The sequence below is a fragment of the Rhinopithecus roxellana genome, chromosome 17, assembly GCF_007565055.1.
Source record: "Rhinopithecus roxellana isolate Shanxi Qingling chromosome 17, ASM756505v1, whole genome shotgun sequence".
Lineage (NCBI taxonomy): Eukaryota > Metazoa > Chordata > Mammalia > Primates > Cercopithecidae > Rhinopithecus > Rhinopithecus roxellana.
In genome coordinates this window covers 85,059,322-85,084,093 of record NC_044565.1, presented here as the reverse complement: position 1 = coordinate 85,084,093, position 24,772 = coordinate 85,059,322, and the positions used below count along the sequence as shown (strand labels likewise).

The 24,772-nt window shown below is 38.0% G+C and overlaps 2 protein-coding genes across 4 annotated transcripts in view; one reads left to right on the top strand and one right to left on the bottom strand.

Annotated features, from left to right (window-relative positions):
* The window catches only part of ERLEC1 (endoplasmic reticulum lectin 1), a 33,275-nt gene that overhangs the window by 7,886 nt on the left and 617 nt on the right, over window positions 1-24,772 (bottom strand). Inside the window, exons 2-10 of one of the 3 annotated variants that reach the window (XM_010378880.2) lie at window positions 17,404-17,508; window positions 15,832-15,912; window positions 14,254-14,331; window positions 14,054-14,117; window positions 13,074-13,108; window positions 10,522-10,745; window positions 10,300-10,429; window positions 3,267-3,428; window positions 2,453-2,512 (exon numbers count right to left, since the gene is read on the bottom strand). In XM_010378880.2, the coding sequence (XP_010377182.1) occupies window positions 2,453-2,512; window positions 3,267-3,428; window positions 10,300-10,429; window positions 10,522-10,745; window positions 13,074-13,108; window positions 14,054-14,117; window positions 14,254-14,331; window positions 15,832-15,912; window positions 17,404-17,508 (939 nt within the window). The remainder of the gene's footprint in view (window positions 1-2,452; window positions 2,513-3,266; window positions 3,429-10,299; window positions 10,430-10,521; window positions 10,746-13,073; window positions 13,109-14,053; window positions 14,118-14,253; window positions 14,332-15,831; window positions 15,913-17,403; window positions 17,509-24,772) is intronic. The other 2 variants (XM_030920808.1, XM_010378881.2) reach the window with 2 other exon arrangements.
* ASB3 (ankyrin repeat and SOCS box containing 3) overlaps window positions 24,294-24,772 on the top strand; it is a 126,737-nt gene continuing 126,258 nt past the window's right edge. Inside the window, exon 1 of the mRNA XM_030920803.1 lies at window positions 24,294-24,628. The gene's annotated coding sequence lies outside the window, so the exon portion shown is untranslated. The remainder of the gene's footprint in view (window positions 24,629-24,772) is intronic.

Here is a 24,772-nt window from a genome sequence, read left to right as displayed (position 1 = left end):
TCCCTTATGAATATACTTGCAAAAGTATAGCAACAGAACTATTCTTAAATGTTGACTAAAACATATCACAGCAAAAACTGGAAACAACTTAAACATCCATTAGCAGAGGTCTGGTTAAATACACTGTGGTACAGACATAATCCTCTGTACCTGCTGAAAAGAATGAAATTGAGTGTTGCTGACATGGAGCAATCTCCAAGATACTAAGTGAAAAGAACAAGTGGCAGAACAGTGCATGATCCCTTCTCTATAAATAAAAAAGTTATACCAACATCTATACATATGCATTTTTTTTTTTGGTGGAGGGCAATGAAAATGTTAACAGTAGTTAAACTTTTTTAAGAAGTGGTATGATGGCAGAGGAGACACATACTTCTCATTTAAAATTTCTGGCATACATTTCTTTAAGAAACTTATCAGGTATTATAAGGGTTGTAGTTTGATGGTACTTATCCTTTTTCTGTACTGTTATTAAAAAAAAAACATCTGCAAAGTAGCAGGAATAAATGGAAAAAATACCTAAATGAAACCCCTTAGGTTTAAGTGAAAACAAAACGAAACAAAACAAAAAACAAACCCAAGACATCCTAGTCTATGGATGTCTCATTCATTTTGGAAGATTTAAATGTGGAAGGTGAACTGACAATCTGTCCCAGTATGATCTATCTTGGAATTTGAGATCAGTTCAAAACATTATGAGTGGGCAAATATACACTTTTCTATTTTGGGTATTATTTTCTTTTTTAGATAATAAAAACGGCCTTTTAAAGCAGCTAGGTTCATATTCATTAATTAAAGCTTGTCTTCAATACCTAGCAGCTTACTTTACTAAACAAAGTATAAGTAGGACAAATAACATAATTGGAACTTGAACCTCAGAATTTAAGCAGGCTAGCTCAAGTATGGGAGAATATGCTGAGTTATAAAATTATAAATAAAAGACTAAGAACTCAAAAAGTTTAATCTTAAAACTTATTTTAAACTTAGATGATATGGTATTTTATTTATTTATTTATTTATTTATTTTTTTATTATACTTTAAGTTCTAGGGTACATGTGCATAACGTGCAGGTTTGTTACATATGTAGGTATTTTCTTTTTTAAACATTTAAAAAATTTTTGGTAGAGATGGGATTTTGCTCTGTTGCCCAGGCTGGTCTTGAACTCCTGGCCTCAAGTGATCCTCCTGCTTTGGCCTCCCAAAGTGTTTAGATTACAGGCATGAGTCACTATGCCTGGCTCAGGGTATCTTATTCTTTTGGCTGAGAAACTTGCTGTATTTACCCAATTTTTGTAACCCTAGCGATAATGTATGATCTTACCATTTATTTTCTTTCTTTTTTTTTTTGAGGAGTCTCACTTTTTTGAGACAGAGTCTCGCTCTGTTGCCCAAGCTGGAGTGCAGTGGCGTGATTTCAGCTCACTGCAACCTCTGCCTCCCAGGTTCCAGTGATTCTCCTGCCTCAGCCTCCCGAGTAGCTGGAATTACAGGCATGCACCTCGCTAATTTTTGTATTTTTAGTAGTAGAGATGGAGTTTTACCATGTTGGCCAGGCTGGTCTCGAACTCCTGACCTCAGGTGATCAGCCCACCTTGGCCTCCTAAAGTGCTGGGAATATAGGCGTGAGCCACCGTGCCCAGCCTCATTTTCTTAATTTTTTTTTGAGATAGAGTCTCACTCTGTCACCCAGGCTGGAGTGCTGTGTTGCAATCTTGGCTCACTGCAACCTCCTCCGCCTCCCAGGTTCAAGTGATCCTCCCACCTCAGCCTCCTGAGTAGCTAGGATTACAGGTATGCAAAACCACTCCCAGCTAATTCATTTTCTTAATTTAAAGATGAGTTATAAGAATGATTAATTTCTTTTTTTTTTTTTTTTGAGATGGAGTCTCGCTCTGTCGCCCAGGCTGGACTGCAGTGGCCAGATCTCAGCTCACTGCAAGCTCCGCCTCCCGGGTTTACGCCATTCTCCTGCCTCAGCCTCCCGAGTAGCTGGGACTACAGGCGCCCGCCACCACGCCCGGCTAGTTTTTTGTATTTTTTAGTAGAGACGGGGTTTCACTGTGTTAGCCAGGATGGTCTCGATCTCCTGACCTCGTGATCCGCCCGTCTCGGCCTCCCAAAGTGCTGGGATTACAGGATTGAGCCACTGCGCCCGGCCTTGATTAACTTCTTGATCAAAGCTAAAGAGGTATAGCCACAACAGCTCATTATTCTACTAGGCTCATAGTAATACAAGCATGTAAGTAATTAATAAGCAATATATCACTTTAAGGTTACTGATTTGGTTAACGCCAAGTGTTCTATTTTCCAAAATTTGGAGATACTTTGATTATACTAATCATATTAAAATCATCTCATAATTAAAAGTTACACCATTCCCCCTTTTTTTTCTACAATAGATTTTTAAAACTTTATCTAGTGGTAGAATGACATATAAATGCTATTCTATACCTCATGGTATTGATGTACATGTTTGCCATAGCAGAATTCATATTTCCACCAACCAACACCCTAAATAAAAGAAAACATAAGAGATCAAGTTAAGCACTGGGCCTCTCTCAATAATGCCACATGATAGTAATGGAAATACATGTTATTTTTAAAACCTGTAAAAGCAATAGTATGGCTGAATATTAAAATAAAACATTACTGAGAAATTAAAAACAAATACAGAGAATATGCACTGTCTTGGTAAAATTTTAAATACAATAATACAAAAATTCCACTAGTAACTGTATTTCCCACTGGTGCTAATAGTCAGGGTCAAAATTTTTAACTTTGTAAAGAGAGATGTTGGCTGGGTGCGGTAGATCACACCTGTAATCCCAGCACTTTGGGAGGCTGAGGCAGGATGATTGCTTGAGCCCAGGAGTTTGAGATCAGCCTGGGTAACATAGTGACACCCTGGCTCTAATTTTTTTTTTTTAAAGGGAGATGTTAATTCAAGTTTGAAATGTGATTGCTACATAACCAAAATGTGGGATATACAATCGCATGCTCGTTCTAGCAATCAACCAGAATCACATATGATCGCCAGAGAAAAGGTCAAATTTTTACCTTGTGAAATAAAGAACATAAAAGCTATGGATTAGATTATAGACACGTGGGGAAATGAGACTGCAGAAAGAAAATGTTCTTTGAGGATGACAGGATCCTGTCATTTCTCTATAGAAAAAATCCTTTTCAGTGCTGCTGATGCACCAATGACCATACCTGGCAGGTAAAGTTGTAAAATAAATATTTAAATGGAAGATTTACTTCTCACCCCATGAAAGCAGTAAGAACCACTAAGAAACTCTTTTATGAGCTGGTCGTCTGTCAATTTGGATATGTGGGTTGTCCCAACAGTGAGCAGTGGCTGAGAGCCAATAGCAATGGGCTTGTGGATTGCTGGAAATCTCTCTTCTTTTGTTGATTGCAAATCTTCCTAAAATTAAACACACACGTTTAAGGGTTTCCATGCCACACTTAATTTTTTTTTTCAGTTACAGCTTAAGTTATTATTTTTAAACTGCAGAAAATTAGAAAAATAAATTGTCCACTTGATTTTAATACATTTTAAGGTAATGGACTTTGCAGCACTTAGCATAGGGAAAGCTCTAGACGAATGTTAGTTCCATCTATCAGTTAGGACCATCCTAAACATTAAGGGATAATTTCCATTTCATATATTTTATCTCATTCTTCATCTTTTTTTTTTTTTTTTTTGAGATGGAGTCTTGCTCTGTTGCCCAGGCTGGAGTGCACTTGTGCGGTCTCAGCTCACTGCAACCTCTGCTTCCTGGGTTCAAGCAATTCTCCTGCCTCAGCCTCCCAAGTAGCTAGGATTACAGGAGCCTGCCACCACACCTGGCATTTTTTTTTTTTTCAGTACAGATGGGGTTTCACCATGTTGGTCAGGCTCGTTTCATCCTGATCTCAGGTGATCTGCCCACCTTGGCCTCCCAAAGTGCTGGGATTATAGGCATGAGCCACCGCACCCAATCTTGTTTCATTTTTCTTAATAAGTACTTTGCTCTACTTGCTAAGCTCTGTGTCCCTACATTTGGTTTTGGAAAATGTGGTCATTAAGGGTAAATAAAGAATAACACATAGGGTAAAGAGAGCTAGGTTTGAATAAATATAAATATTAGTTACAATTATTAAAATATAACAGCAGCATGCCTGTAATCCCAGCTACTTGGGAAGCTGAGGCATGAGAATCTCTTGAACCTGGGAGGTGGAGGTTGCAGTGAGCTGAGATCACACCACTACACTCCAGCTTGGGTGACAGAGCGAGACTCTGTCTCAAAGAAAAAAAAAAAAGGCAATAAGGGTGCAGAGAACAGGAGACTCAGAGAGGAAGAGGTGGCTCAAATAGGCTTTGACCAAGAACTGAAATATGAAGACTTCACAAAGAGAAAAACCCTCAATCAATTCTTGAAACATGAATAATAATTTGTGATTTATGTATTTATCTGTGTGTTCTGTGACTATGTGTGTATATGTGCATATAGACTTGAGGAAGAGGTAACACAAAGATGTGGGGGTATGATATTTAAAACTAAAGAGATAAGCAGGTGCTATATGGTAGAAAAGTAAATGCTGAGAGATTTGGACATTATTTTATAGGATTTAGGCAAAGATGTGCTGTGATGATATTTTTTAGTATATATGGTAGAAAAGTAAATGCTGAGAGATTTGGACATTATTTTATAGGATTTAGGCAAAGATGTGCTGTGATGATATTTTTTAGTATATATGGTAGAAAAGTAAATGCTGAGAGATTTGGACATTATTTTATAGGATTTAGGCAAAGATGTGCTGTGATGATATTTTTAAGTATTACTTCAGCAGTGGCAAGGAAGAAAGAATAGCAGGGACAAATCTAGAGGAAGAGAGTCAAGTTAGGAGTTACAGTAACCCAGGTGAGAGATGAAGAGAATGTAAAGTAAGGGAGTGACAGGGTTGGATGTAGAGAAAAGGATAGTTATTATTAAAGAGCTAATACATTAGGATCTGGTGGTTAAATGGGTATTGACTGGCAAGGAAATGAATCTAGACCAGAATTTAAAAAGTGAGTGCACCAATTATAAATGAATAATTTATAAAAATTTAGATAGTACACGGGTTCCCAATAAATATATGGTGGATACTGTGTCTCCTTTTTCACTTGCTGTAGTTACCGTTAACCAACTATGGTTCTTTTGCTTCTATTTCAGCTTGTAGGAGTCATTGGACAGTTACTCCAGAAAGCAATGAACTTATTCTCTCTTCCTCCCAATATTAGGAAGAACAAGGACTGTCAAGATGTTGTCTTATTTTTTGAAAGGTCTTTGAACTTTATTGTATACCTTTTTCCACATTCAGAGCCTACTATATTTTGGCATTATTTTAGGTGCTCAGTATTAAAAATCAGGCAAATATAGCCATTACTCCAAAGGAGTGAGGGTCTAATAGACTAAACTAATAACCTGGGGTTACACGAACCCTCTATTAAGGTTAATGAAGAAAAACAATAATGCTGCATAGTGAAACCAGAAGCTGAGATAAGGGGAAGAGGTAGCAAGAATAGAAGCATGATCTTTTATTACTACTTCTGGACAGAACATCCATTTTCATTTTTAAGGAAAATTATTCTAATAAAAATAGGATGGTCGTTTATATAATAGAGTAGAAAATTCATTAAATGGACTGCTAATAGTCCAGTAATCTCTAAATTAATATAATAGGCAGAACATCAAACCAAAACTCTGATAGCCAGATTTGTATTTTTGTTTATAAAAGAAAAAAATTCTTTATCTGTATGGTAAAGGCTGACCCCACACTTAAGAGGCAAACCATATATGCCAGATACACATTTTCAAAAGAAAAGTTATGTGTAACAGATTTACAGAAAAGTGATTCTGAAATAAAGATTATCAGTTTTAAGTAACTACTCATCCTACAGTATTACCTAAGATTCTCATATGGCACATGTACCCTAAAGATACTTAGTATCAACATCATTGATCATCAGAGAAAAGCAAATCAAAATTACAATGACATGTCATCTGACTCCAGTTAAAATGGCTTTTATCCAAAAGACAGGCAATAAGAAATGCTAGCAAGGATGTGGAGAAAGGGAACCCTTGTACACTGTTGGTGGGAATGTAAAGTAGTACAAACACTATAGAGAACAGTTTGGAGCTTTTTCAAAGAACTAAACATAGAGTTATTGTAAGATCCAGCAATCCCACTGCTGGGTCTATACCCAAAAGAAAGGAAATCAGTATACTGAAGAGATATCTACACTTCCATGTTTGTTGCAGCACTGTTCACAACAGCCAACATTTGGAAACAACCTAAGTGTCCATCAACAGATGAATGGATAAAGAAAATGTAGGGTCGCCCAGGTGCAGTGGTTCACACCTGTAATCCTAGCGCTTGGGGAGGCCAAGGCAGGAGGAATGCTTGAGCTCAGGAGTTTGAAACCAGCTTGGGCAACATAGCGAGACCCTTTCTCTATTAAAAAAAATTATTTAAAAAAGGGGTACATATACACAATTGAGTACTATTCAGCCATAAATAAGAATAAGATCCTGTCGCGGGGTGCGGTGGCTCACGCCTGTAATCCCAGCACTTTGGGACGCTGAGGTGGGCAGATCATCTGAGATCAGGAGTTCGAGACCAGCTTGCCCAACATGGTGAAATCCCGTCTCTACTAAAAATACAAAAATTAGCTGGGCATGGTGGTGGGTGCCTGTAATCCCAGCTACTCAGGAGGCTGAGGCAGGAGAATCACTTGAACCCGGCAGTTAGAGGTTGGAGTGAGCGGAGATGGCACCACTGCACTGCAGCCCGGGCAACAGAGTTAGACTCCATCTCCAAAAAAAAAAAAGAATGAGATCCTGTTATTGGCGACAACATGGATGGAATTGGAGATCATTATGTTAAGTTAAATAAGCCAGGCAGAGAAAAACATCCCATGTTCTCACTTATTTATGGGATCTAAAAATCAAAACAATTGAATCCATGGAGATAGAGAGTAGAAGGATGGTTACCATAGGCTGGGAAGGGTAGTGGGAGGTTGTGGAGGAGGTGGGGATGGTTAATGGTTACAAAAAAACCCCTTAGAATGCATAAGACCTACCACTTGATAGAACAACAGGGTGACTATAGTCAATAATACTAAAAGAGTATAATTGGATTGTTTGTAACACAAAGGACAGATGCTTGAGGGGATGGATGCTTCATTCTCCAAGATGTGATTATTATGCATTGCATATCTGTATCGAAGTATCTCACGTACCCGGCCACACGTGGTGGTTCATGCCTGAAATCCCAGCACTGTGGAAGGCTGAGGTAAGCAGATCACTCGAGGCCAGGAGTTTGAGACCTGCCTGGGCAACATGGCACAACCCCGTCTACTAAAAAAAATAAGAATTAGCTGGGCAAGGTGGCACGTGCCTAGAGTCCCAGCTACTCAGGAGGCCGAGGCACAAGAAGCACTTGAACCCTGGATATGAAGGTTACAGTGAGCCAAGACTGTGCCACAGTGAGCCAAGACTTCACCACAGCACTCCAGCTTAGGGGAAAGAGTGAGACTCTGTCTCAAAAACAACAACAACAACAACAACAACAACAACAAAAGAGTATATGAAAATATCGCATGTACTCCATAAATATATATGCCTGCTATGTACCACAAAAATTAGAAATTAAAAAAAAATGCTGAGTATTTTTATTTTATTTTATTTTTTTGTTGAGGCGGAGTCTTGCTTTGTCGCCTAGGCTGGAGTGCAGTGGTACAATCTCGGCTCACTGTGACTTTCGCTGCCCAGGTTTGAGCAATTGTTGTGCCTCATCCTCCCAAGTAGCTGGGACTGCAGGTGTGTATCACCGTGCCTGGCTAATTTTTTTGTATTTTTGGTAGAGATGGGGTTCCATGTTGGCCAGGCTAGTCTTGAACTCCTGACCTCAAGTGATCTGCCTGCCTCAGCCTCCCAAAGTGCTGGGATTACAGGCATGGGCCATGTGCCTGGCCTCTGCTAAATATTTTTAAAGCATTATCATCTATAGCTTAAAAAAATTCAATTTTTCTCGACTGGCAGATTAAACACATTAATTAATTAATTTTGAGATAGGGTCTTACTCTTTTTACCCAGGTTGAGTGCAACCTTGAATTCCTGGGCTTAAGTGATCCTCCCACTTCAGCCTGCTGAATAGCTGGGACTACAGCTATATGCTATCACGACTTTTATATCACTGGCTGATTTTTAAAATTTTTTGTAGAGACAGGGTTTTAGTTGCCTAGTTTGGTCTTCAACTCCTGGCTTCAAGCGATCCTCCTGCCTCAGCCTCCCAAAGTATTGGGATTATAGGCATGAGCCACCAAGCCCAGACTAAACACATTATTTAAAGAGAAGTAAACTGGCATTTTTTCCTCGAAGAGTAATGAAAGCTGGGATTTATGAAGCATTTTGATGGAGCTAACTTTTAAGTATGTGCCAGTATACTTTACTATCAAAAGGAAGACCAGAAGAAAATTCTAGCCCAAATCTTTTAAAATAGCATTTCAAATTAAACTGTGGAATTAATCACCTTTTCCTCCCATCAGAATGACAGTGTTGGTCACAACATCCACAGAGAGTCCAGTAATACTTTTGCAAAAGTACTCAAGAGGAAGGGAGGAAACAAGACTTGCAGCCAAGTATTAGTTTCTTCTGCCTTCTGGTTTAATGTAACACCCGTAGGTAAAACAACCAGTCTTAGCCATGTAAGTGCTATGATGGAGGACTGAATGAAATACAAGACCACAGAAGAGAAAGTAGTTATCTCTTTCTGGGTTAATCCACTGGAAGTTTTGGCTCATTTCCAAAGGAAGTAACATTGGAATCACATCTTCAAGCATAAGTAGAAGTTCATGAGCAGAAGAGGTGGGAGAAGACAATGCAAGAGAAGAAAACAGCATATTGAAAGTCAAGGAGGGCTGGGTGCAGTGGCACACGCTTGTAATCCCAGCACTTTGGGAGGCAGAGGCAGGAGAATCACTTGAACTCGGGAGGCGGAGACTGCAGTAAGCCGAGATCACGCCACTGCACTCCAACCTGGGTGACAGACCAAACTCTGTGGTACTTTTAAGAAACTCTAAGTTGTTCAAAACAGCTGGGATAAAGGGAATGGTGATGAAAGATGAGGCTGAAGTCAGACCACAAAGGGTTTTTTTTTTTTTTAGACGGAGTCTGGCTCTGTCGCCCAGGCTGGAGTGCAGTGGCCAGATCTCAGCTCACTGCAAGCTCCGCCTCCCGGGTTTATGCCATTCTCCTGCCTCAGCCTTCTGGGTAGCTGGAACTACAGGCGCCCGCCACCTCGCCTGGCTAGTTTTTTGTATTTTTTAGTAGAGACGGGGTTTCACCATGTTAGCCAGGATGGTCTCAATCTCCTGACCTCGTGATTCGCCCGTCTCGGCCTCCCAAAGTGCTGGGATTACAGGCTTGAGCCACCGCGCCCGGCCCACAAAGGGGTTTGTATTACATGAGTGATGATTCTATCCTGAAATGTAGTATGTGTTAACTACCAAGAGATTAAACACATAATCAAAGGGTGATTTCAGAAAGAGCATTTTATCAGCTGTGTGGGAAGAATTAGAAAGGGGATGTGTTAAGAGACAAGTTTCTGGTTCCAGGAAATAATGAGGTCCTGAACTAACGACAGGATGGATTTGAAAAGCCTTTAGAAGATAACACTGATGCCTTTTAGTGAATGATTAGAGTTAGAGATAAATGAAGAGATACAGGTAAGAAAAATGACTTAGGTTTCTAATTGGTCAATTGGGTAGAACACAGGAGAAGGCAAGAAAAGGGTCAGCATGAAAGAGAAAAAAATGATGAGTGTGAGATTATTAAAAATGTATATGGCTATGCCCAGTAGGCAGATGAAAATGGAAGACAGTATATTAAACTGGGGAGGCAGTGCACAGAAGTGGTTAAAAGGGCAGCAATGAGCTGAAGAATTAATAATGTATTAAGAGACAGAGATGGAGTTTTAGTCTATGTTTTCAAGAGAGTTAGCTGGGACAAATACCTAAAAATTAAATTATAATGAGTAGGATGTCAAACTTTAAAATATGAAATTATGAATATAAGAGAATATTAAAATAGCTTGAGTAGTACTAGAATAAGGAAAAGGATTAAAATCAATGAAAAATGAAATTCAAAAGGTTGGGCCAGTAAAATAAATTACTACTATTACACTACAGAAATCATTAAAATATTGACATATGCTCTGAAATTTTAAAAATGAAGCACTGAAAAGCTATCATTAGACAATTCTCATACCTCTTTATTTCTCCTAAAAGGCACCCTTAGTATTTCTTCCTGCTGCTCCAACTGCCTCAGGGTGAGGGGCTTAAATGGCGATCCTGGCAGTGATTGACAAAATATGTCATTCACAGGAGATGCTCTGAACCTATTCAGTAGGAACAAAGCATTAAAGCTATGCACAGAACACTTTAAAGCACGTGTGCATTTTATGTTTAAAATATTAAATGCACATCCTACCTATATTTAGGATGACTGCACAAGAGTGGTGTCAAAATGACAACTTCATATTCACAAGTTGTAACTTCAGCTACTGAAAGAATTTCATGCTTAGATTCAGGATGACATATGTACATCACAGTACTTGATCTGGGCCGGTTCTGTTTCAAACTACAAGGTGTACCATTTCCCATTCCCACAGGATAGTATGGTGTCATCTGACCTTCGATATTTTTAGTGGGAATCTTAAAAAAAAGAGTATAAGACAGACTTTTCATTAGACATGGAAATGGGACTGAGGATGGGAGAGGAACTTATTATTCTGAAAGAAAGAAAACTATACATTTTACTTATTAACTGAAAGGTAATATTTCTATATTTTAAGTTCTCTCTCTAATATTATTTTGATTCATAAGTTTTTATTTGAGCAAATATGTATTTTCAGAGCTAGTTTAATACAGCAAAAAGATTATTTGGTGCCAAAATTAACATGTTAAGTAAAAGTACATTTATATAAAGGGCCACAAAATAATGATTAATATGAATTATTCTCAACAGTTCTAAAGAAAGAGACTAAGACAAAATATAGAAACTTACTATACTGGGCTGCTCAGAGCTTTCTTCTCTAAACTCTTGGTGAATGTTAGAGTTTAGATTCGACAGGTCTGAAGGCTGATTTGCCAAAAAATAGGGTTGTATAGTAAAACACTGTATTCTAAAACAGAAGTTTAAATACAGTGCTGACTGGTTCATCAATCTACTTACTCTTCTTCCCCGTTTTTCATATTAACAGCAATACTAGCCAGCATGTAAACTCCTATATAAATCTACTCAAGGCCAGCAAAAGACAAATTAAAAAATTTTTATGGAAGGAAAGAATAAAGGATAGAACCTGAGAAGACAAGGATCACTAAGAAGTTAGCTCCCATACTTTTCTCTACATAAACACAAGAAAAATCTACTGTAAGAACTTTCAAAAAGTCACTGTTTATAGTATCTCCAAGCAAGCTCTTTGGAGGCAGGGATCTCATCTTCTATCACTTTAGTACCCTGTCAGCACTATGTCCAAAACCAGCAATAAATAAATGTTTTCAGGAAAAAATGTTTTGAGATTTCCTTATATGTATGTGATTTTTAAGCCAGTGTCTAAAATTAGAAAATCCTGGGTTCAAATCCAAGCTTTAAATTTACTAGATTTATGACTTTGAATAAATTTCAGTTTTTGTCATTTGTAAAAGTAGAATAATAATATACAGTCGTGCACTGCATAATGACGTTTTGGTCAACAATGGACCTTATATAAGACACTGGCCCCATAACATTGTAATGGAGCATATACAGAAATCTGATATATTGCATTTGATATTTGCATTGCGGTAGCGGAAATAACTGCTCTTCAGTAATGGTACCGAGAACTTGGTTTTCCATGGGAAAAATACATAAATAAAAATATACATACCATGTAGGTCTGTGTTAAGTATACTCTATTATGCTCGCACAATAATAATAAAATCACCTAACCACATAATTCTCATAATGCACCTCCACTGTTAAGCGATTCATGACTGTATATTAAAAGGTTTTTGGGAGAATTAAACATTAGCTTTTGTTGCATGTCCAGCAGTGTCTGGCTTATAAACTGGGGCTCAAAAAATAGTTTTCTTTCTTTACCATTTTCTTCCTCTTCCTTTATCATTTTACACTTTGAATTCCATCTTTTGCTGTCTTCCAGAGTCACAGTAAATAACTATTTTAATCTCAAAGGTAGTCTGTAAAATTAAAATCTTTTAAAATAGCAATGCTATGTGTTTCTATGCTTAGCTTATCAAGTCTCTCCAAAGCTACCCTTTTAAGTTATAGGCATCACTTTTAAGTAATTTTCAAGGCCTCTGCCATTTTACTTTACTTCTAAAAAAAAGTCTCAGTATGATATTAAGCCATTTATGGAAATACCCTCTATTAATAAGTTATTTTTTAAAAAACTCTATAAAAATTTTTGGGATTTAAAAATTGTGATTAGGTTTCCTGAGGAATTACTCTTTTTAAACAACCCTATGTTGCGGACATCATTTATCCATTCTTTCAATTAACATTTATGAAGTGCCTACAATATGTCTGACACTCTGCTTGGTACTATGGGGTAAACAGATAAAAGACAGTCCCTGCTTTTAAGATGCTTGCAGTTTGGTAGCTTGTTATTTACATTATAGTCTACCTGTTTTGCCCACAGGAGAGGGGGATCAAACAAGAGAAAAAAATGCAAAACCTCTTAACAGTTTCAAGTGCTACATAGAGGGAACCACTGCTAAGCACAGAAGTGATATAATGCTATAACAGAATCTTTCCCAGACACATCAGTGATAGATTTATTTTTGTATAATCTTAAGAGTAAATAGCGTAACTTTTCTCAGAAAAAACGAATATACTGCAAAGGTTCTTTGACCCAATCCTTTGAGGTATTTGACAGATGAAGAATAAGAACACAAAGCTATATTCTGTCAGTTAGGTTATATAAATTCATACCTCACTAACAATAACTGTTAAGAGTAAAAAAAGCAACATCTCTCACTTGCCTCATTTGATTTTTCCTTTTCTTCTGCTTCTCGTTCTGTGGAATAAGGTAAGCGTAAAGAATGAGCAGTGGCATATGTGATACAAATGACTAAGTTTTCAACCACCTTTGTAACCTTAAACTTCTTTCTAAAGAAGGTCCAAAACACATACGATTTTACTTAAAGCTAGTTTCCTTGAATGGTTTTGTATGAAAGGACAGTCATATTTAATCTTTACCTAGGAAATACTCTATTTCAGGCAGAAAACTGGCCACAACAATTTTCTTTTGAAGTATTTTTATCTCAGTGAAAAATTTAATATTAAATTAGTTGACCAATCTGAATATAGAATAAACATATATCACCATTTGAGAGATACATCTATTTCTACATATAATAACTTTGCTTAAACCAAGCAGAAGACTAACACTATATAAATATAACACTAACATGCACCTGGCATTGTTTTCACTATTTTCTGCTTTGATAAACATGTTTTTTTCTTACTTATTTTAGTAAAGCTTTTAGGCTGTGCATGGTGACTCATGCTCATGGATACAATCCCAGTACTTTGGGAGGTTGGGGTGGGTGGATCGCCTGAGCCAGGAGTTTGAGACCAGCCTGGGAAACATGGCGAGATTCCATCTCTACAACAAATATGAAAATTAGTGGGCATGGTGGCATGTGCCCGTGGTCCCAGCTACTTGGGAGGCTGAGGCAGGAAGATCACTTGAGCCCAGGAGGTCGAGGCTGCAATGAGCTGTGTTCATGCCACTGCACGCCAGCCTGGGTGACAAAGAGAGACTCTGTCTCAAAAAAAAAAAAAAAAAAAGGTGAAAACAAAGACTTCTTCAAAAGTTTTGTAAGGGACAGTTCAGAAACCTATTTCAGTATTTTAAAATTCACAGACTGTTCAAAAAAAAATCTCTTAAATTCCAATTTGAACATATATTTTAAACCAAATTCCAGCATTACTGTCAAATCACTGGGTAGACACCAACCTTTTTCAAATAGAAGGTTCTTGGCCAACATATTCCCAAGGTAGTACTCGTGAATATTTATTTTCTATATTGAAAAATAAAATAAAAATATACTAAGTATTTTGCAAAGACATTTTTAAGGATACAACTTTAAAACTATCAATCTCATTATTCAAGTTCTCATCTTATAATGTTTCATAATATTTTGAAGAAAAACACACCTGACCAGTTTCTTTCTCTTCATGGTACTGCCGAATGTGTTTTCCGTGACATACTTCGTAAGTCCAATAAGACTCAATCTAAGAAAGACGGATATATTTCAATATACAAAAGCCACATAACTCAGCTGAATTACTTTTTGATATTTGATGCAGCTGAGATTTCCCCTAAGATTTCAGAGTAAGCTTTCATTAAATGACACTTACAATTATGCCTCAGAAAAATGTGAAATTTCTGAAGTCTATTCATTATTTTCACTAGCTCTATGTGAGAATTCTGTGAAGTAAATAGGTCTAGAATACACTTGGGGTCTGTAATAATTACCTGGCTTAGGGATAATTTTCTACATAGCTTAAAAAATAAAAATTAGCATTTTAAATTAAAATTCTCTTGTATACTTTTGGTTGGGTGTAGTGGCTCACGCCTGTAATCCCAGCACTTTGGGAGGCCAAAGTGGGTGGATCACTTGAGGCCAGGAGTTCAAGACCAGCCTGGTGAACATGGCAAAACCCCATCTCTACTAAAAAACAAAAAAAATTAGCGGGGTGTGGTAGCGCGTGCATGTAATCCTAGCTACTGGGAGGCTGAGGCAGAATAACTTGAACCTGGGAGGCAGAGGTTGCACTGAGCTGAGATCGTGCCACTGCGCTCCCGCATGGGCAGCATGGGTGACAGAGCTAGACTCTGTCTCAAAAAAAAAAAAAAAAAAAAAGGCAGAAAACTTTAGTTTCAACCGAAAAACATTCAAAACAGCTTGGTAAATGATACGATTTGTTATTGGTATTATTTGGTATCTGCTGCATACACTAGACAGGAATTGAAATGAGTAAGATATTATTAAGAAATAACTAGCCAGACACAGTGGCTCATGCCTGTAATTCTAGCACTTTGAAAGGCTGAGGTGGGTGGATGGCTTGAGTTCAGGAGTTTGAGACTAGTCTGGGCAACACTGTGAAAAACCTCGTCTCTACAAAAGAACACAAAAATTAGCAGGACATGGTGGTGCTCAGCTACTGGGGAGTCTGAGGTGGGAGAACAGCTTGAGCATGGGAGGTTGGGGCTGCAGCTAGTCATGATCATGCCACTACACTCCAGCCTGGGTGACAGAATGAGACCTTTTCTCAAAAAGAAAAAAGCAAAAAAACAAAAAGAAATAACTTAGATTTATACCTAACTTAACATCTGATACAACAGGTACAGAGAACCAAATACTTTATGTTCTCATTTATAAGTGGGAGCTAAAAAATGAGAACACATGGACACAAAGAGGGGAATAACAGACTTGGGGCCTTCTTGAAGCTAGAGAATGGGAGGAGGGAGAGGATAAAAACAAAAACAAAAACAAAAAAAAGCAACCCATAAGGTACTATACTCATTACCTAGGTGACTAAATAATCCGTACACCAAACTCCTATGACATGCAGTTTACCTATGTAACAATCCTGCACGTGTAACCCTAAACCTAAAATAATAGTTAAAAAAAACCTGATACAACATAATAAAGAAGAAACGGTATTTTCAAAGGTCTATTGGCTGTTGGTAATCATTTTCTAGTCATCAGGTAAACATAAAATACATACTCTGTAGGAACAACTGCTTTGTTTAAATAGTGGTTCCAAAAGTTCTCTTGGATTAGGGCCTTTATAATCCTTTTCTTCTTCCTAAGAAAGAATTGGAGTTTAATACTTACAGTCTTTCTAGAATTTCACCCAACTTTGCTGTTTGGGTATTAACTCATTACTCAAATCACAAATGCTTAGAAATAAAAGAGAAAAAAAGTCAAAATGTTTAACAAGATCCTATTGTATGCCATTGCTTTCAAATGAACTGAAGTAAAAAATATGGAGCCATAAAATAAGCTTTCATAGAGTTCATTCTTTCTTAAAAAAAAAGGTCTTTTAAAATGTATTTTTGTTTTTCACAAGGCAAGAATGGAAGGAAAAAAAGGTTTTTAAGTATCAGTTTCCTGAACAATTCTTATAAACTTATTTCAGAATTTTTAAATGCTTGTACCCAAACAAATTCTTAGGTATGAAAGCCTTAGAATAGTTGAATCTTACAGGATATACTGGAAAGTTTTAAGGTACTTTTCAGTTTTCTATGTATTTTTATATTTCAGATTTGAATGCCGTGTGTGTGTGTGTGTGTGTGTGTGTGTGTGTGTGTGTGTGTCTCAAGGAGACTTAAAATAGTGGTCTTAGATTTCAAATATGAAAACCCAATAAAGCACAGAGTTTAATATTTCTATTTTCCAGATCATGAAAATATTACTGAATTGGCTTAATAAATTTATTGAGTGGAGGAAGTGAGTTTCAAATTTGTTCAAGGTTCCACAGCTAGCTATAGCCTATACCTCAGCCTCCTGGCTCCTAGGCTGGTGTCCTTTCCATTTTACCATGCTGCCTCTCCTGTTTCATCCTGAAAGAAGTCATTGCCTTGAAGGATGGATAAGAGGCAGTTAGGGCATTTTAGGAGGAAGATAAGGGCATGAGCTAAGGTAATGAGAAAGCATGGGGTACCTACAGACTTACTTATAAACAATTCTTTATTTTAAAAGTCACATATACATTTAAAATTATATCTTGCTTTAAAACTCTAATGTCTATAAAGAAAGCAAGTGTGGAGTTAGATTTTTATTCAAAACATTAATAACTGGTTGCAGCTGGGCATGATGTTTCACGTCTGTAATCCCAGCACTTTGGGAGGCCGAGATGGGTGGATCACGAGGTCAAGATATCCAGACCATCCTGGCCAACATGGTGAAACCCTGTCTCTACTAAAATACAGAAATTAGCTGGGCGTGGTGGCGTGCACCTGTAATCCCAGCTACTCGGGAGGCTGAGGCAGGAGAATTGCTTGAACCTGGGAGGCGGAGGTTGCAGTGAGTCAAGATCACGCCACTGCCCTCCAGTCTGGTGACAGAGTAAGACTTCGTCTCAAAAAAAAAAAAAACAAAAAAGTTGGTTGCTAATTTTTCCAAGATAAACTGCAAAATCAAAGAATTCAGGAATATTAAAACCAATTAATACTTTTATGCTAAAACAGTCTTATTGAGAAATCTGTTACTTAATTTTACTTCAAAGTATGTAGTTACAATGTTTTACATAAATATTTTTGGTGACAGGATTATCGATATATTTATAAAAACTTACCTCATCCCCACTTGTCACAAGGGGAAGTATGCATTTATATTTTTCTTTATGTGCAGTTGTCATGATGACATAATTATCTTCTTTATACAAAACTCCAGTTGTGGGCTGCAAATAGAACAAAAAATATTCATTATGCTCTTCTCTGTGAAATTGTATCACATTGAATAACTTCAGTCCTAGCTGGAAAAAAAGATTCTTTAAACTAATTTAACATTTCAACAGATGATTATTTTAAAGGGAGGGAAAATATGCTACATACATTAAAGTACCCTAGTACTTGATAAGTAGTTTGTCACCCTTTCCTCTCTCCCATCTTTTGGAATCTCCGGTGTTTATTGTTCTTGTCTTTGAGTGTATATTCAACGCTTAGCCTCCACTTATAAATGAAAATATTCAGTATTTGGTTTTCAGTTTCTGTCTTAATTCACTTAAGATAATGACCTCCAAGCTGCATCCATGTTGTTGCAAAGGACATGCTTTCATTCTTTTTTGTGGCTTCATCAACATACGTATTAATTACAAAATGAAAGTAATAAGCTTTATTCTGGTGTCACAATAGGAAAATAAATGAACAAAATAATGTTTGGAGTATAAAGGAAAAAAGGAGGAATGCAATAGATTGAAGTTAAAATAGTGATTATACTTGGGAGGTTGAGGTGGGAGGACTGCTTTAGCCCAGGAGTTCAAGATCAGTCTGAGCAACGTAGCAAGACCCTGTTACAAAACGAAACAAAAAAAAAAAAAAAAAAAAAAAAAGGAAAAGAAAAGAAAACAAAGGCACTAAGAGGTGGCAATGAATGTTCATAGATACACCATCACTGAACACTTATTACTGCTATTAGCAATTACCATCTATATATGACAATCCACAGCACTTTACAAATATACAGTACTCTCAGTTCTGTTGCATGGGACATGAAAGTAATGTAATACAGTATTTTTCATATTTGGAGAATGTATGAATTTATCCACAAATAAATTCCTTTTTTTTTTTTTTGTTTTTGAGACGGAGTCTTGCTCTGTCACCCAGGCTGGAGTGCAGTGGCCGGATCTCAGCTCACTGCAAGCTCCGCCTCCCGGGTTTACGCCATTCTCCTGCCTCAGCCTCCCGAGTAGCTGGGACTACAGGCGCCCGCCACCTCGCCTGGCTAGTTTTTTGTATTTTTTAGTAGAGACGGGGTTTCACGGTGTTAGCCAGGATGGTCTCGATCTCCTGACCTCGTGATCCGCCCATCTCGGCATCCCAAAGTGCTGGGATTACAGGCTTGAGCCACCGCGCCCGGCCCATAAATTCCTTTTAAAAGCAAAATTACTACAGATCATCTGTGTTGACTTGACTTTATTTCATTTTATTTTTATTATTTTTATTTTCTTTTTGAGGTGGAGTCTTGCTCTGTCTCCCAGGCTGGAGTGCAGTGGCGCAATCTTGGCTCACTGCAAGCTCCATCCCCCGGGTTCACGCCATTCCCCTGCCTCACCCTCCCAAGTAGTTGGGACTACAGGCACCTGTCACCATGCCCGGCTGATTTTTTCTATTTTTAGTAGAGATGGGGTTTCACTGTGTTAGCCAGGATGGTCTTGACCCCCGGACCTCGTGATTCGCCTGCCTCGGCCTCCTAAAGTGCTGGGATTACAGGCGTGAGCCACCGCACCCGGGCAACTTAACTTTTTCTTAGTATATATCAGGGGTCAGCAAACTTTTGTAAAGGGCCAGAGAGTAAATATTTTAGGGTTTGTGAGCCATATGGTCTCTGTTGCGCCTCTGCCACTCTAGCAACCAAAGTACACAAACAATGGGTAAACAAATAGGGATGATGATATAGTAATAGAACCTTATTTATAGAAATACGTGGTGGGACAGCACCATGCCTGTAGTTTGCCGACTTCTGGCATATATTGACAAAATTAACCTTAAAGCTTTCTACACTATGAAACCAAACAAATTCACATTGGTATGAGTCAACAGAATTCAAATAAACACTTCAATTAATACAACTGATATTATTTTAGTAAAAACAAATCTCTGCTCTCTGATAGAAAATGTGATACTTGTTTTACTAAGGCAGAAATGTTTGTGTTTTATGATACGTGTTCTAAGATAATTCTCTCTTCACTTTCCTCTTATGGTACTGTGCAACTATGGTACTATTTAGCTATTCCTGGCAAGGAGAACCTCTTCTTATTAAGGACTTTTGTTCTATTCTCAATTTAATAATAACTTTCTTTTTTTTTTTTTGAGACAAGGTCTCTCACTAACCTAGGCTGAGTGCAGTGGCATGATCAAAGCTCACTGTAGCCTGATCTCCTGGACTCAGGCGATCCTCCCATCTCAGCCTCCCTAGTAGCTGGGACTACAGGTACGTGCCACCATGCCCCGGTAACTTTTCTGTAGAGATGGGGTTTTGTCCTGTGGGCAAAACGGGTAGGTCTCAAACTCCTAGGCTCAAGCCATCTGCCAGCCTCTGTCTCCCAAGGTGTTGGGATTACAGGCATAAGCCACTGCCCTGGCCTAACAATCCTTAACTATAATAAAACCAGTACTACTTGGCACCAATGTAATCCTAAACACAAATGCAAATTACAGCATTTTCCGCAAGACAACAAAACAAAACAAAGCAGTAAGTACTAGCTGTATTAGTTCTAGGACAGTACTGTTTTACACTCATTTTTACAGAAACAGACACTAAAGTCCAGAGCTTAAACAATTTGTCCAAGGTTAAAAAACCTAGAGGTAGCAGAGCCCAGAGAATTCAAACAGATTGGCTCCATATTCTGTAAGCTCTTAAATATTTTAACAGATTTGAATGAGCTTTTACAAACCTTTTCTAGATTACTATGTAGACTTGAATTGTGGCCAAGGACACTTGTTTAAAAGGCCACTGTAAGTCAGGTGTGCACCTATAATCTCAGCTACTCAGGAGGCTGAGCCAGGAGAATTGCTTGAGCCCAAGAGTTTGAGTCCAGTCTGGGCAACTTAGTGAGACCCCGTCTCTCTTTTAAAAAAAAAAAAAAAAAAAAAGCATTATAGATGATGAGGGAATCAAAGAGATTTGAAAGTAAGAGTTGCAAAGCTAAACTTACAAAGAATTTCTTAGAAACATTCAATTGTGCCAACGATTTGCTATAAGACATAACATTTGTAATTCCTTTCAAAATGGTCTCCAAAATGCTTACAATGTAAAAAGAAAATGCTTGTTTGGATCCACAGCAAAAAAGGGAAGACAATTCTTGATGCAAATAATTGTCTTTCATTAGTTTAGGAAAGGCTGCTTTCCCAGTAAAATAGACCAAATAGCAATTCTATTTGAAAACTCTTTGCTGAAATATTGAGTCATTTATTGGGACCACAAAATATATTTTTAGCAAATTTTACTTTTTGGTAACAGCAATTACGGAGAAAAAGTTAATTTTTTGTGATTTTTCTAAACATTTTGATCTACTAAAATCAGGATTCTGATTTTGTAAAACAGGTTCTTACTTTAAGAAAACAAAATATAATAAACTCAGAATATACAGAATTAGATAGTATAAAAAACTTTTTTTATATAACAAGCTATTCTCAGTAGAAGAGGAAATCAGCGATTTGACATAAAGTCAAATTTTATTAGAGATTTGATATAAAGTCAAACTTTAATATAATGAAACTAATCAGAGGAGCTGGGGTACTTTAAAAGTTAAGGAACTTTAAAAATATCTTGGCATGCGAGGAATTCCTAATGTTTGACATGGGTCTGGAGGAATTAAGATGGTTAGAGGATGAGAGAACTTCTATAACGGTAGAGGCTATAAAATACACCTGTCGATAGAACCTGTCAATGCTATAAACATGCTATAAACCATGGAGTTGGTCAAAGAGTAGTGCTTGGGAAAATCTGAGTAAAATATATTCTACATCCACAACAGAAGTAGACAGAAAATTAGACTGATTCGTGGTTTAATTTGGTGAAATCTATGAACTCTATGAAGTAACGAATAATTGAACATAATGACAGAGGTGATACTTCAGAAGGAAAATATATACACAAAAACAAAACTGAATGCTAAACATCAATAAGCAAAGAATATAATAATTATTAACTAGTTAATGTACACATTAAAAATTCACAAATTTTTTGTCCAGGTGAGATGGCTCATGCCGGTAATCCCAGTCTTTAAGAGGCTGAGACCAGAGGATAGTTGTGAGCAGGCGTTTGAAACCAGCATGAGCAACATAGGGAAACTATCTCTACTAAAACACAAACAACCCCCATTTTACAGTTTTGGTGCTTAATACTTTTTCTAAGCAAATCTGAAAGCAAGATTGTAAATGATTATATATTGTTTCAATATATCTGAATGGGAAGATGATTTAAATAAGGTAATTTTAAAGCTTAAAAAATTCAGATCTTCTAATCCAGTCTCTTCCAATTTCAGATAGTAGACAGACAAAGGACCTTATCCTATTTCATACAGCTGCATATTAGATACAAATGTCCAACCAGCGGCCAGGCACAGTGGCTCACGCCTGTAATCCCAGCACTTTGGGAGGCCGAGGTGGGCGGATCACTTGAGGTCAGGAGTTTGAGACCAGCCTGGCCAAAATGGTGAAACCCCATCTCTACTAAAAATACAAAAAAAATTAGACGGGTGTGGTAGCGAATGCCTACAATCCCAGCTACCGGGGAGGCTGAGGCATGACAGTCGCTTGAACCTAGGAGGCAGAAGTTGCAGTGAGCTGAGATGGCACCATTGTACTCTAGCCTGGATGACAGAGCGAGACTCTGTCACAAACACACACAAATGTCCAACCAACTGGCCCATTAAAAAAATGGCAGTGCCAGGTGAGGAGGGCAGTAGTTTCTTTTTCTTTCTTTTTGAGACAGACGCCTTCTCTGTTGCCCAGGATGGAGTGCAGTGGCGCAATCTTGGATCACTGCAACTTCTGCCTCCAAGGGTCAAGCAACTCTCCTGCCTCAGCATACCAAGTAGCTGGAACTATAGGCATGTGCCACCATGATAGGCTAATTTTTTTATTTGCAGTAGAGACAGGGTTTTGCCATGTTGCCTAGGCTAGTCTCAAACATCTGGCCTCAAGTGATCCACCCAGCTCAGCCTCCTAAAGTGTTGGGATTATAGGCGTGAGCCACTGTGCCCAGCCAGTAGTTTCAGTTAAATGCACCAGCAAAGGGAAGCCCTGAGATTATAGAAATATTAACAAAAAAAAAAATACCAATGACAATGATTATTGTGGCTTATTTTTACATGAAGGACGTAGGCCTTGTGCCAATTCATAGAACAATATCTCTAATTTTTCTCAAACTAACGCAGACTTAAAGAAAAAAAAGCCAGATGCAATGGTGACCACGTGTCCAGAGGCTGAGGCAGGAGGATTGCTTGAGCCCAGGAGTTCGAGGCTGTAGTGGGCATAATCATGCCTATAAATACCTACCGCACTCCAGCCTTTAAAAAAAAATTTTTTTTTTTTTTTGAGATGGAGTCTTACTGTGTCACCCAGGCTTGAGTGCAGTGGTGCGATCTTGGCTCACTGCAACCTCCACCTCCCGGGTTTATGCGATTCTCCTGCCTCAGCCTCCCGAGTAGCTGGGATTACTGGTTTGCACCACCACACCCAGCTAATTTTTGTGTTTTTAGTAGAGACAGGGTTTCACCATGTTGGTCAGGCTTGTCTTGAACTCCTGACCTCACGATCCGCCTGCCTCGGCCTCCCAAAGTGCTGGGATTACAGGCGTGAGCCACCGCGCCTAGCCAAATAATTTTTTTTGAAATAAAATTGTTAGATATGTGAAAGGCTGGTGTAGCATATGCTAAGACAGAAAGAAAATGGAATGACAATTTGGTAGTGACCTCTAAAAATGCTAGTTTAATCGCTCACTTATAGGTAATTAAATTTTCAGGGCTATGTATCAGCAAGTTTTTTTAAATTAAAAACCACAGGTGCAAGAGTAAAAAATTTTAATGACATAATTCTTCAAACATCTACCATATTCACTCCAAGTGTCCTCTTTGGATACAACAACAGAGATTAAAGTATTCTCATCTAAGCTTGCTAAAGTTATATCTGATTCATAACAAAATTTTACATAAGTATTTTAATATATCAATATTTCGTGGCAATACAAAGAGAAATTTGACTTCCCAGAAAAATGTTTACCTAGATAAATTCAGAAGCCATTGAACAACCAGAATGGGAGAACAAGGGCTGGAGAAACAAACCAGATGTGAAAAATAAGCAAAAAAACTTAACATTTGATTCACACATGTAATCCCAGTACTTTGAAAGGCTGAGGCAGGAGGATTGCTTGAGCCCAGGAGTTCAAGACTCTGACTCTAGAAAAAAAAAAAAAAAAATTAGCCAGGAGTGGTGGAGTTTCCCTGTAGTCCCAGCTACTGGGAAGCTGAGGCAGGAGGATCTCTTGAGCCCAGGAGGTCGAGACTGCAGCCAGTGGTGACCGTGCCACTGCACTTCAGGATGGGCAACAGACTGAGACCCTGTCTCAAAAAACAAACAAAAACAAAAAAACCCAACCCAAACCAAACCAAAAAACCCCTAACATTTGCAAATAGAAAGCTATCTGGTAATCATAACATCCATTAACTTGATACATCTTGTTTTGACATCATAGTATCACTTACTGTTTCAATGATATCGTAATAAAAGAATATAATAAAGTATTGCAAGTTGAATGCTTGAAGGTATTTGGAATAAAAAGTTAAAATAAATTTGCTTTTTCCGGGACTTCAATTTGAAATAAATGAGTTAATTATTACACGGTAAGTGTCATAAGAGTACAATTTGTATAGGCCTGCAGTAGGTACACGTGGACAGGAAGACTTTTCAGCGGTCCACTCCCCCGAGACTGAATTTTCATTTCCGCGAGGTTATAAATACGTTCTTCACTATAGGAAAACAACATAGAAGCTCATGTTCTGGGGACTCGAATAGCAGTCGTAATACATGAAAATTGTAAAGCATATTCTGCATAAAGGGTCGTTAACATCTCACAGGCCAAACAGCCCTCTCAGAAACAACTCTGAAAGGAAAAGTTTCCCTTGGAGCTGTGCGTTTGCGTATGTCCGTGTGTGTATACAACAGAGGGAGAACGAATACGAGAGAGGGAACTCCAGTCTGAAGTACTGTGGTGTGGGCAGCGTGCCGTGTAATACTGAAGGAAAGAAGTCTGCTGGTGGAGAAAGAGCCACAGTTAATTTTCCAAAAGGAAGATGAGTAAGTGCACCTGACGTTATTCTACGAAAGCTGCTTCTGCAGGTTGGGAGTGTTGGGAAGCAAGGTCTAGTGCGACAGAATTAAAAAGGTAGGCAGCAGGTGATCGCTGGATCCCTAATGCTCAGCTAGGGGGACGTCTCCACA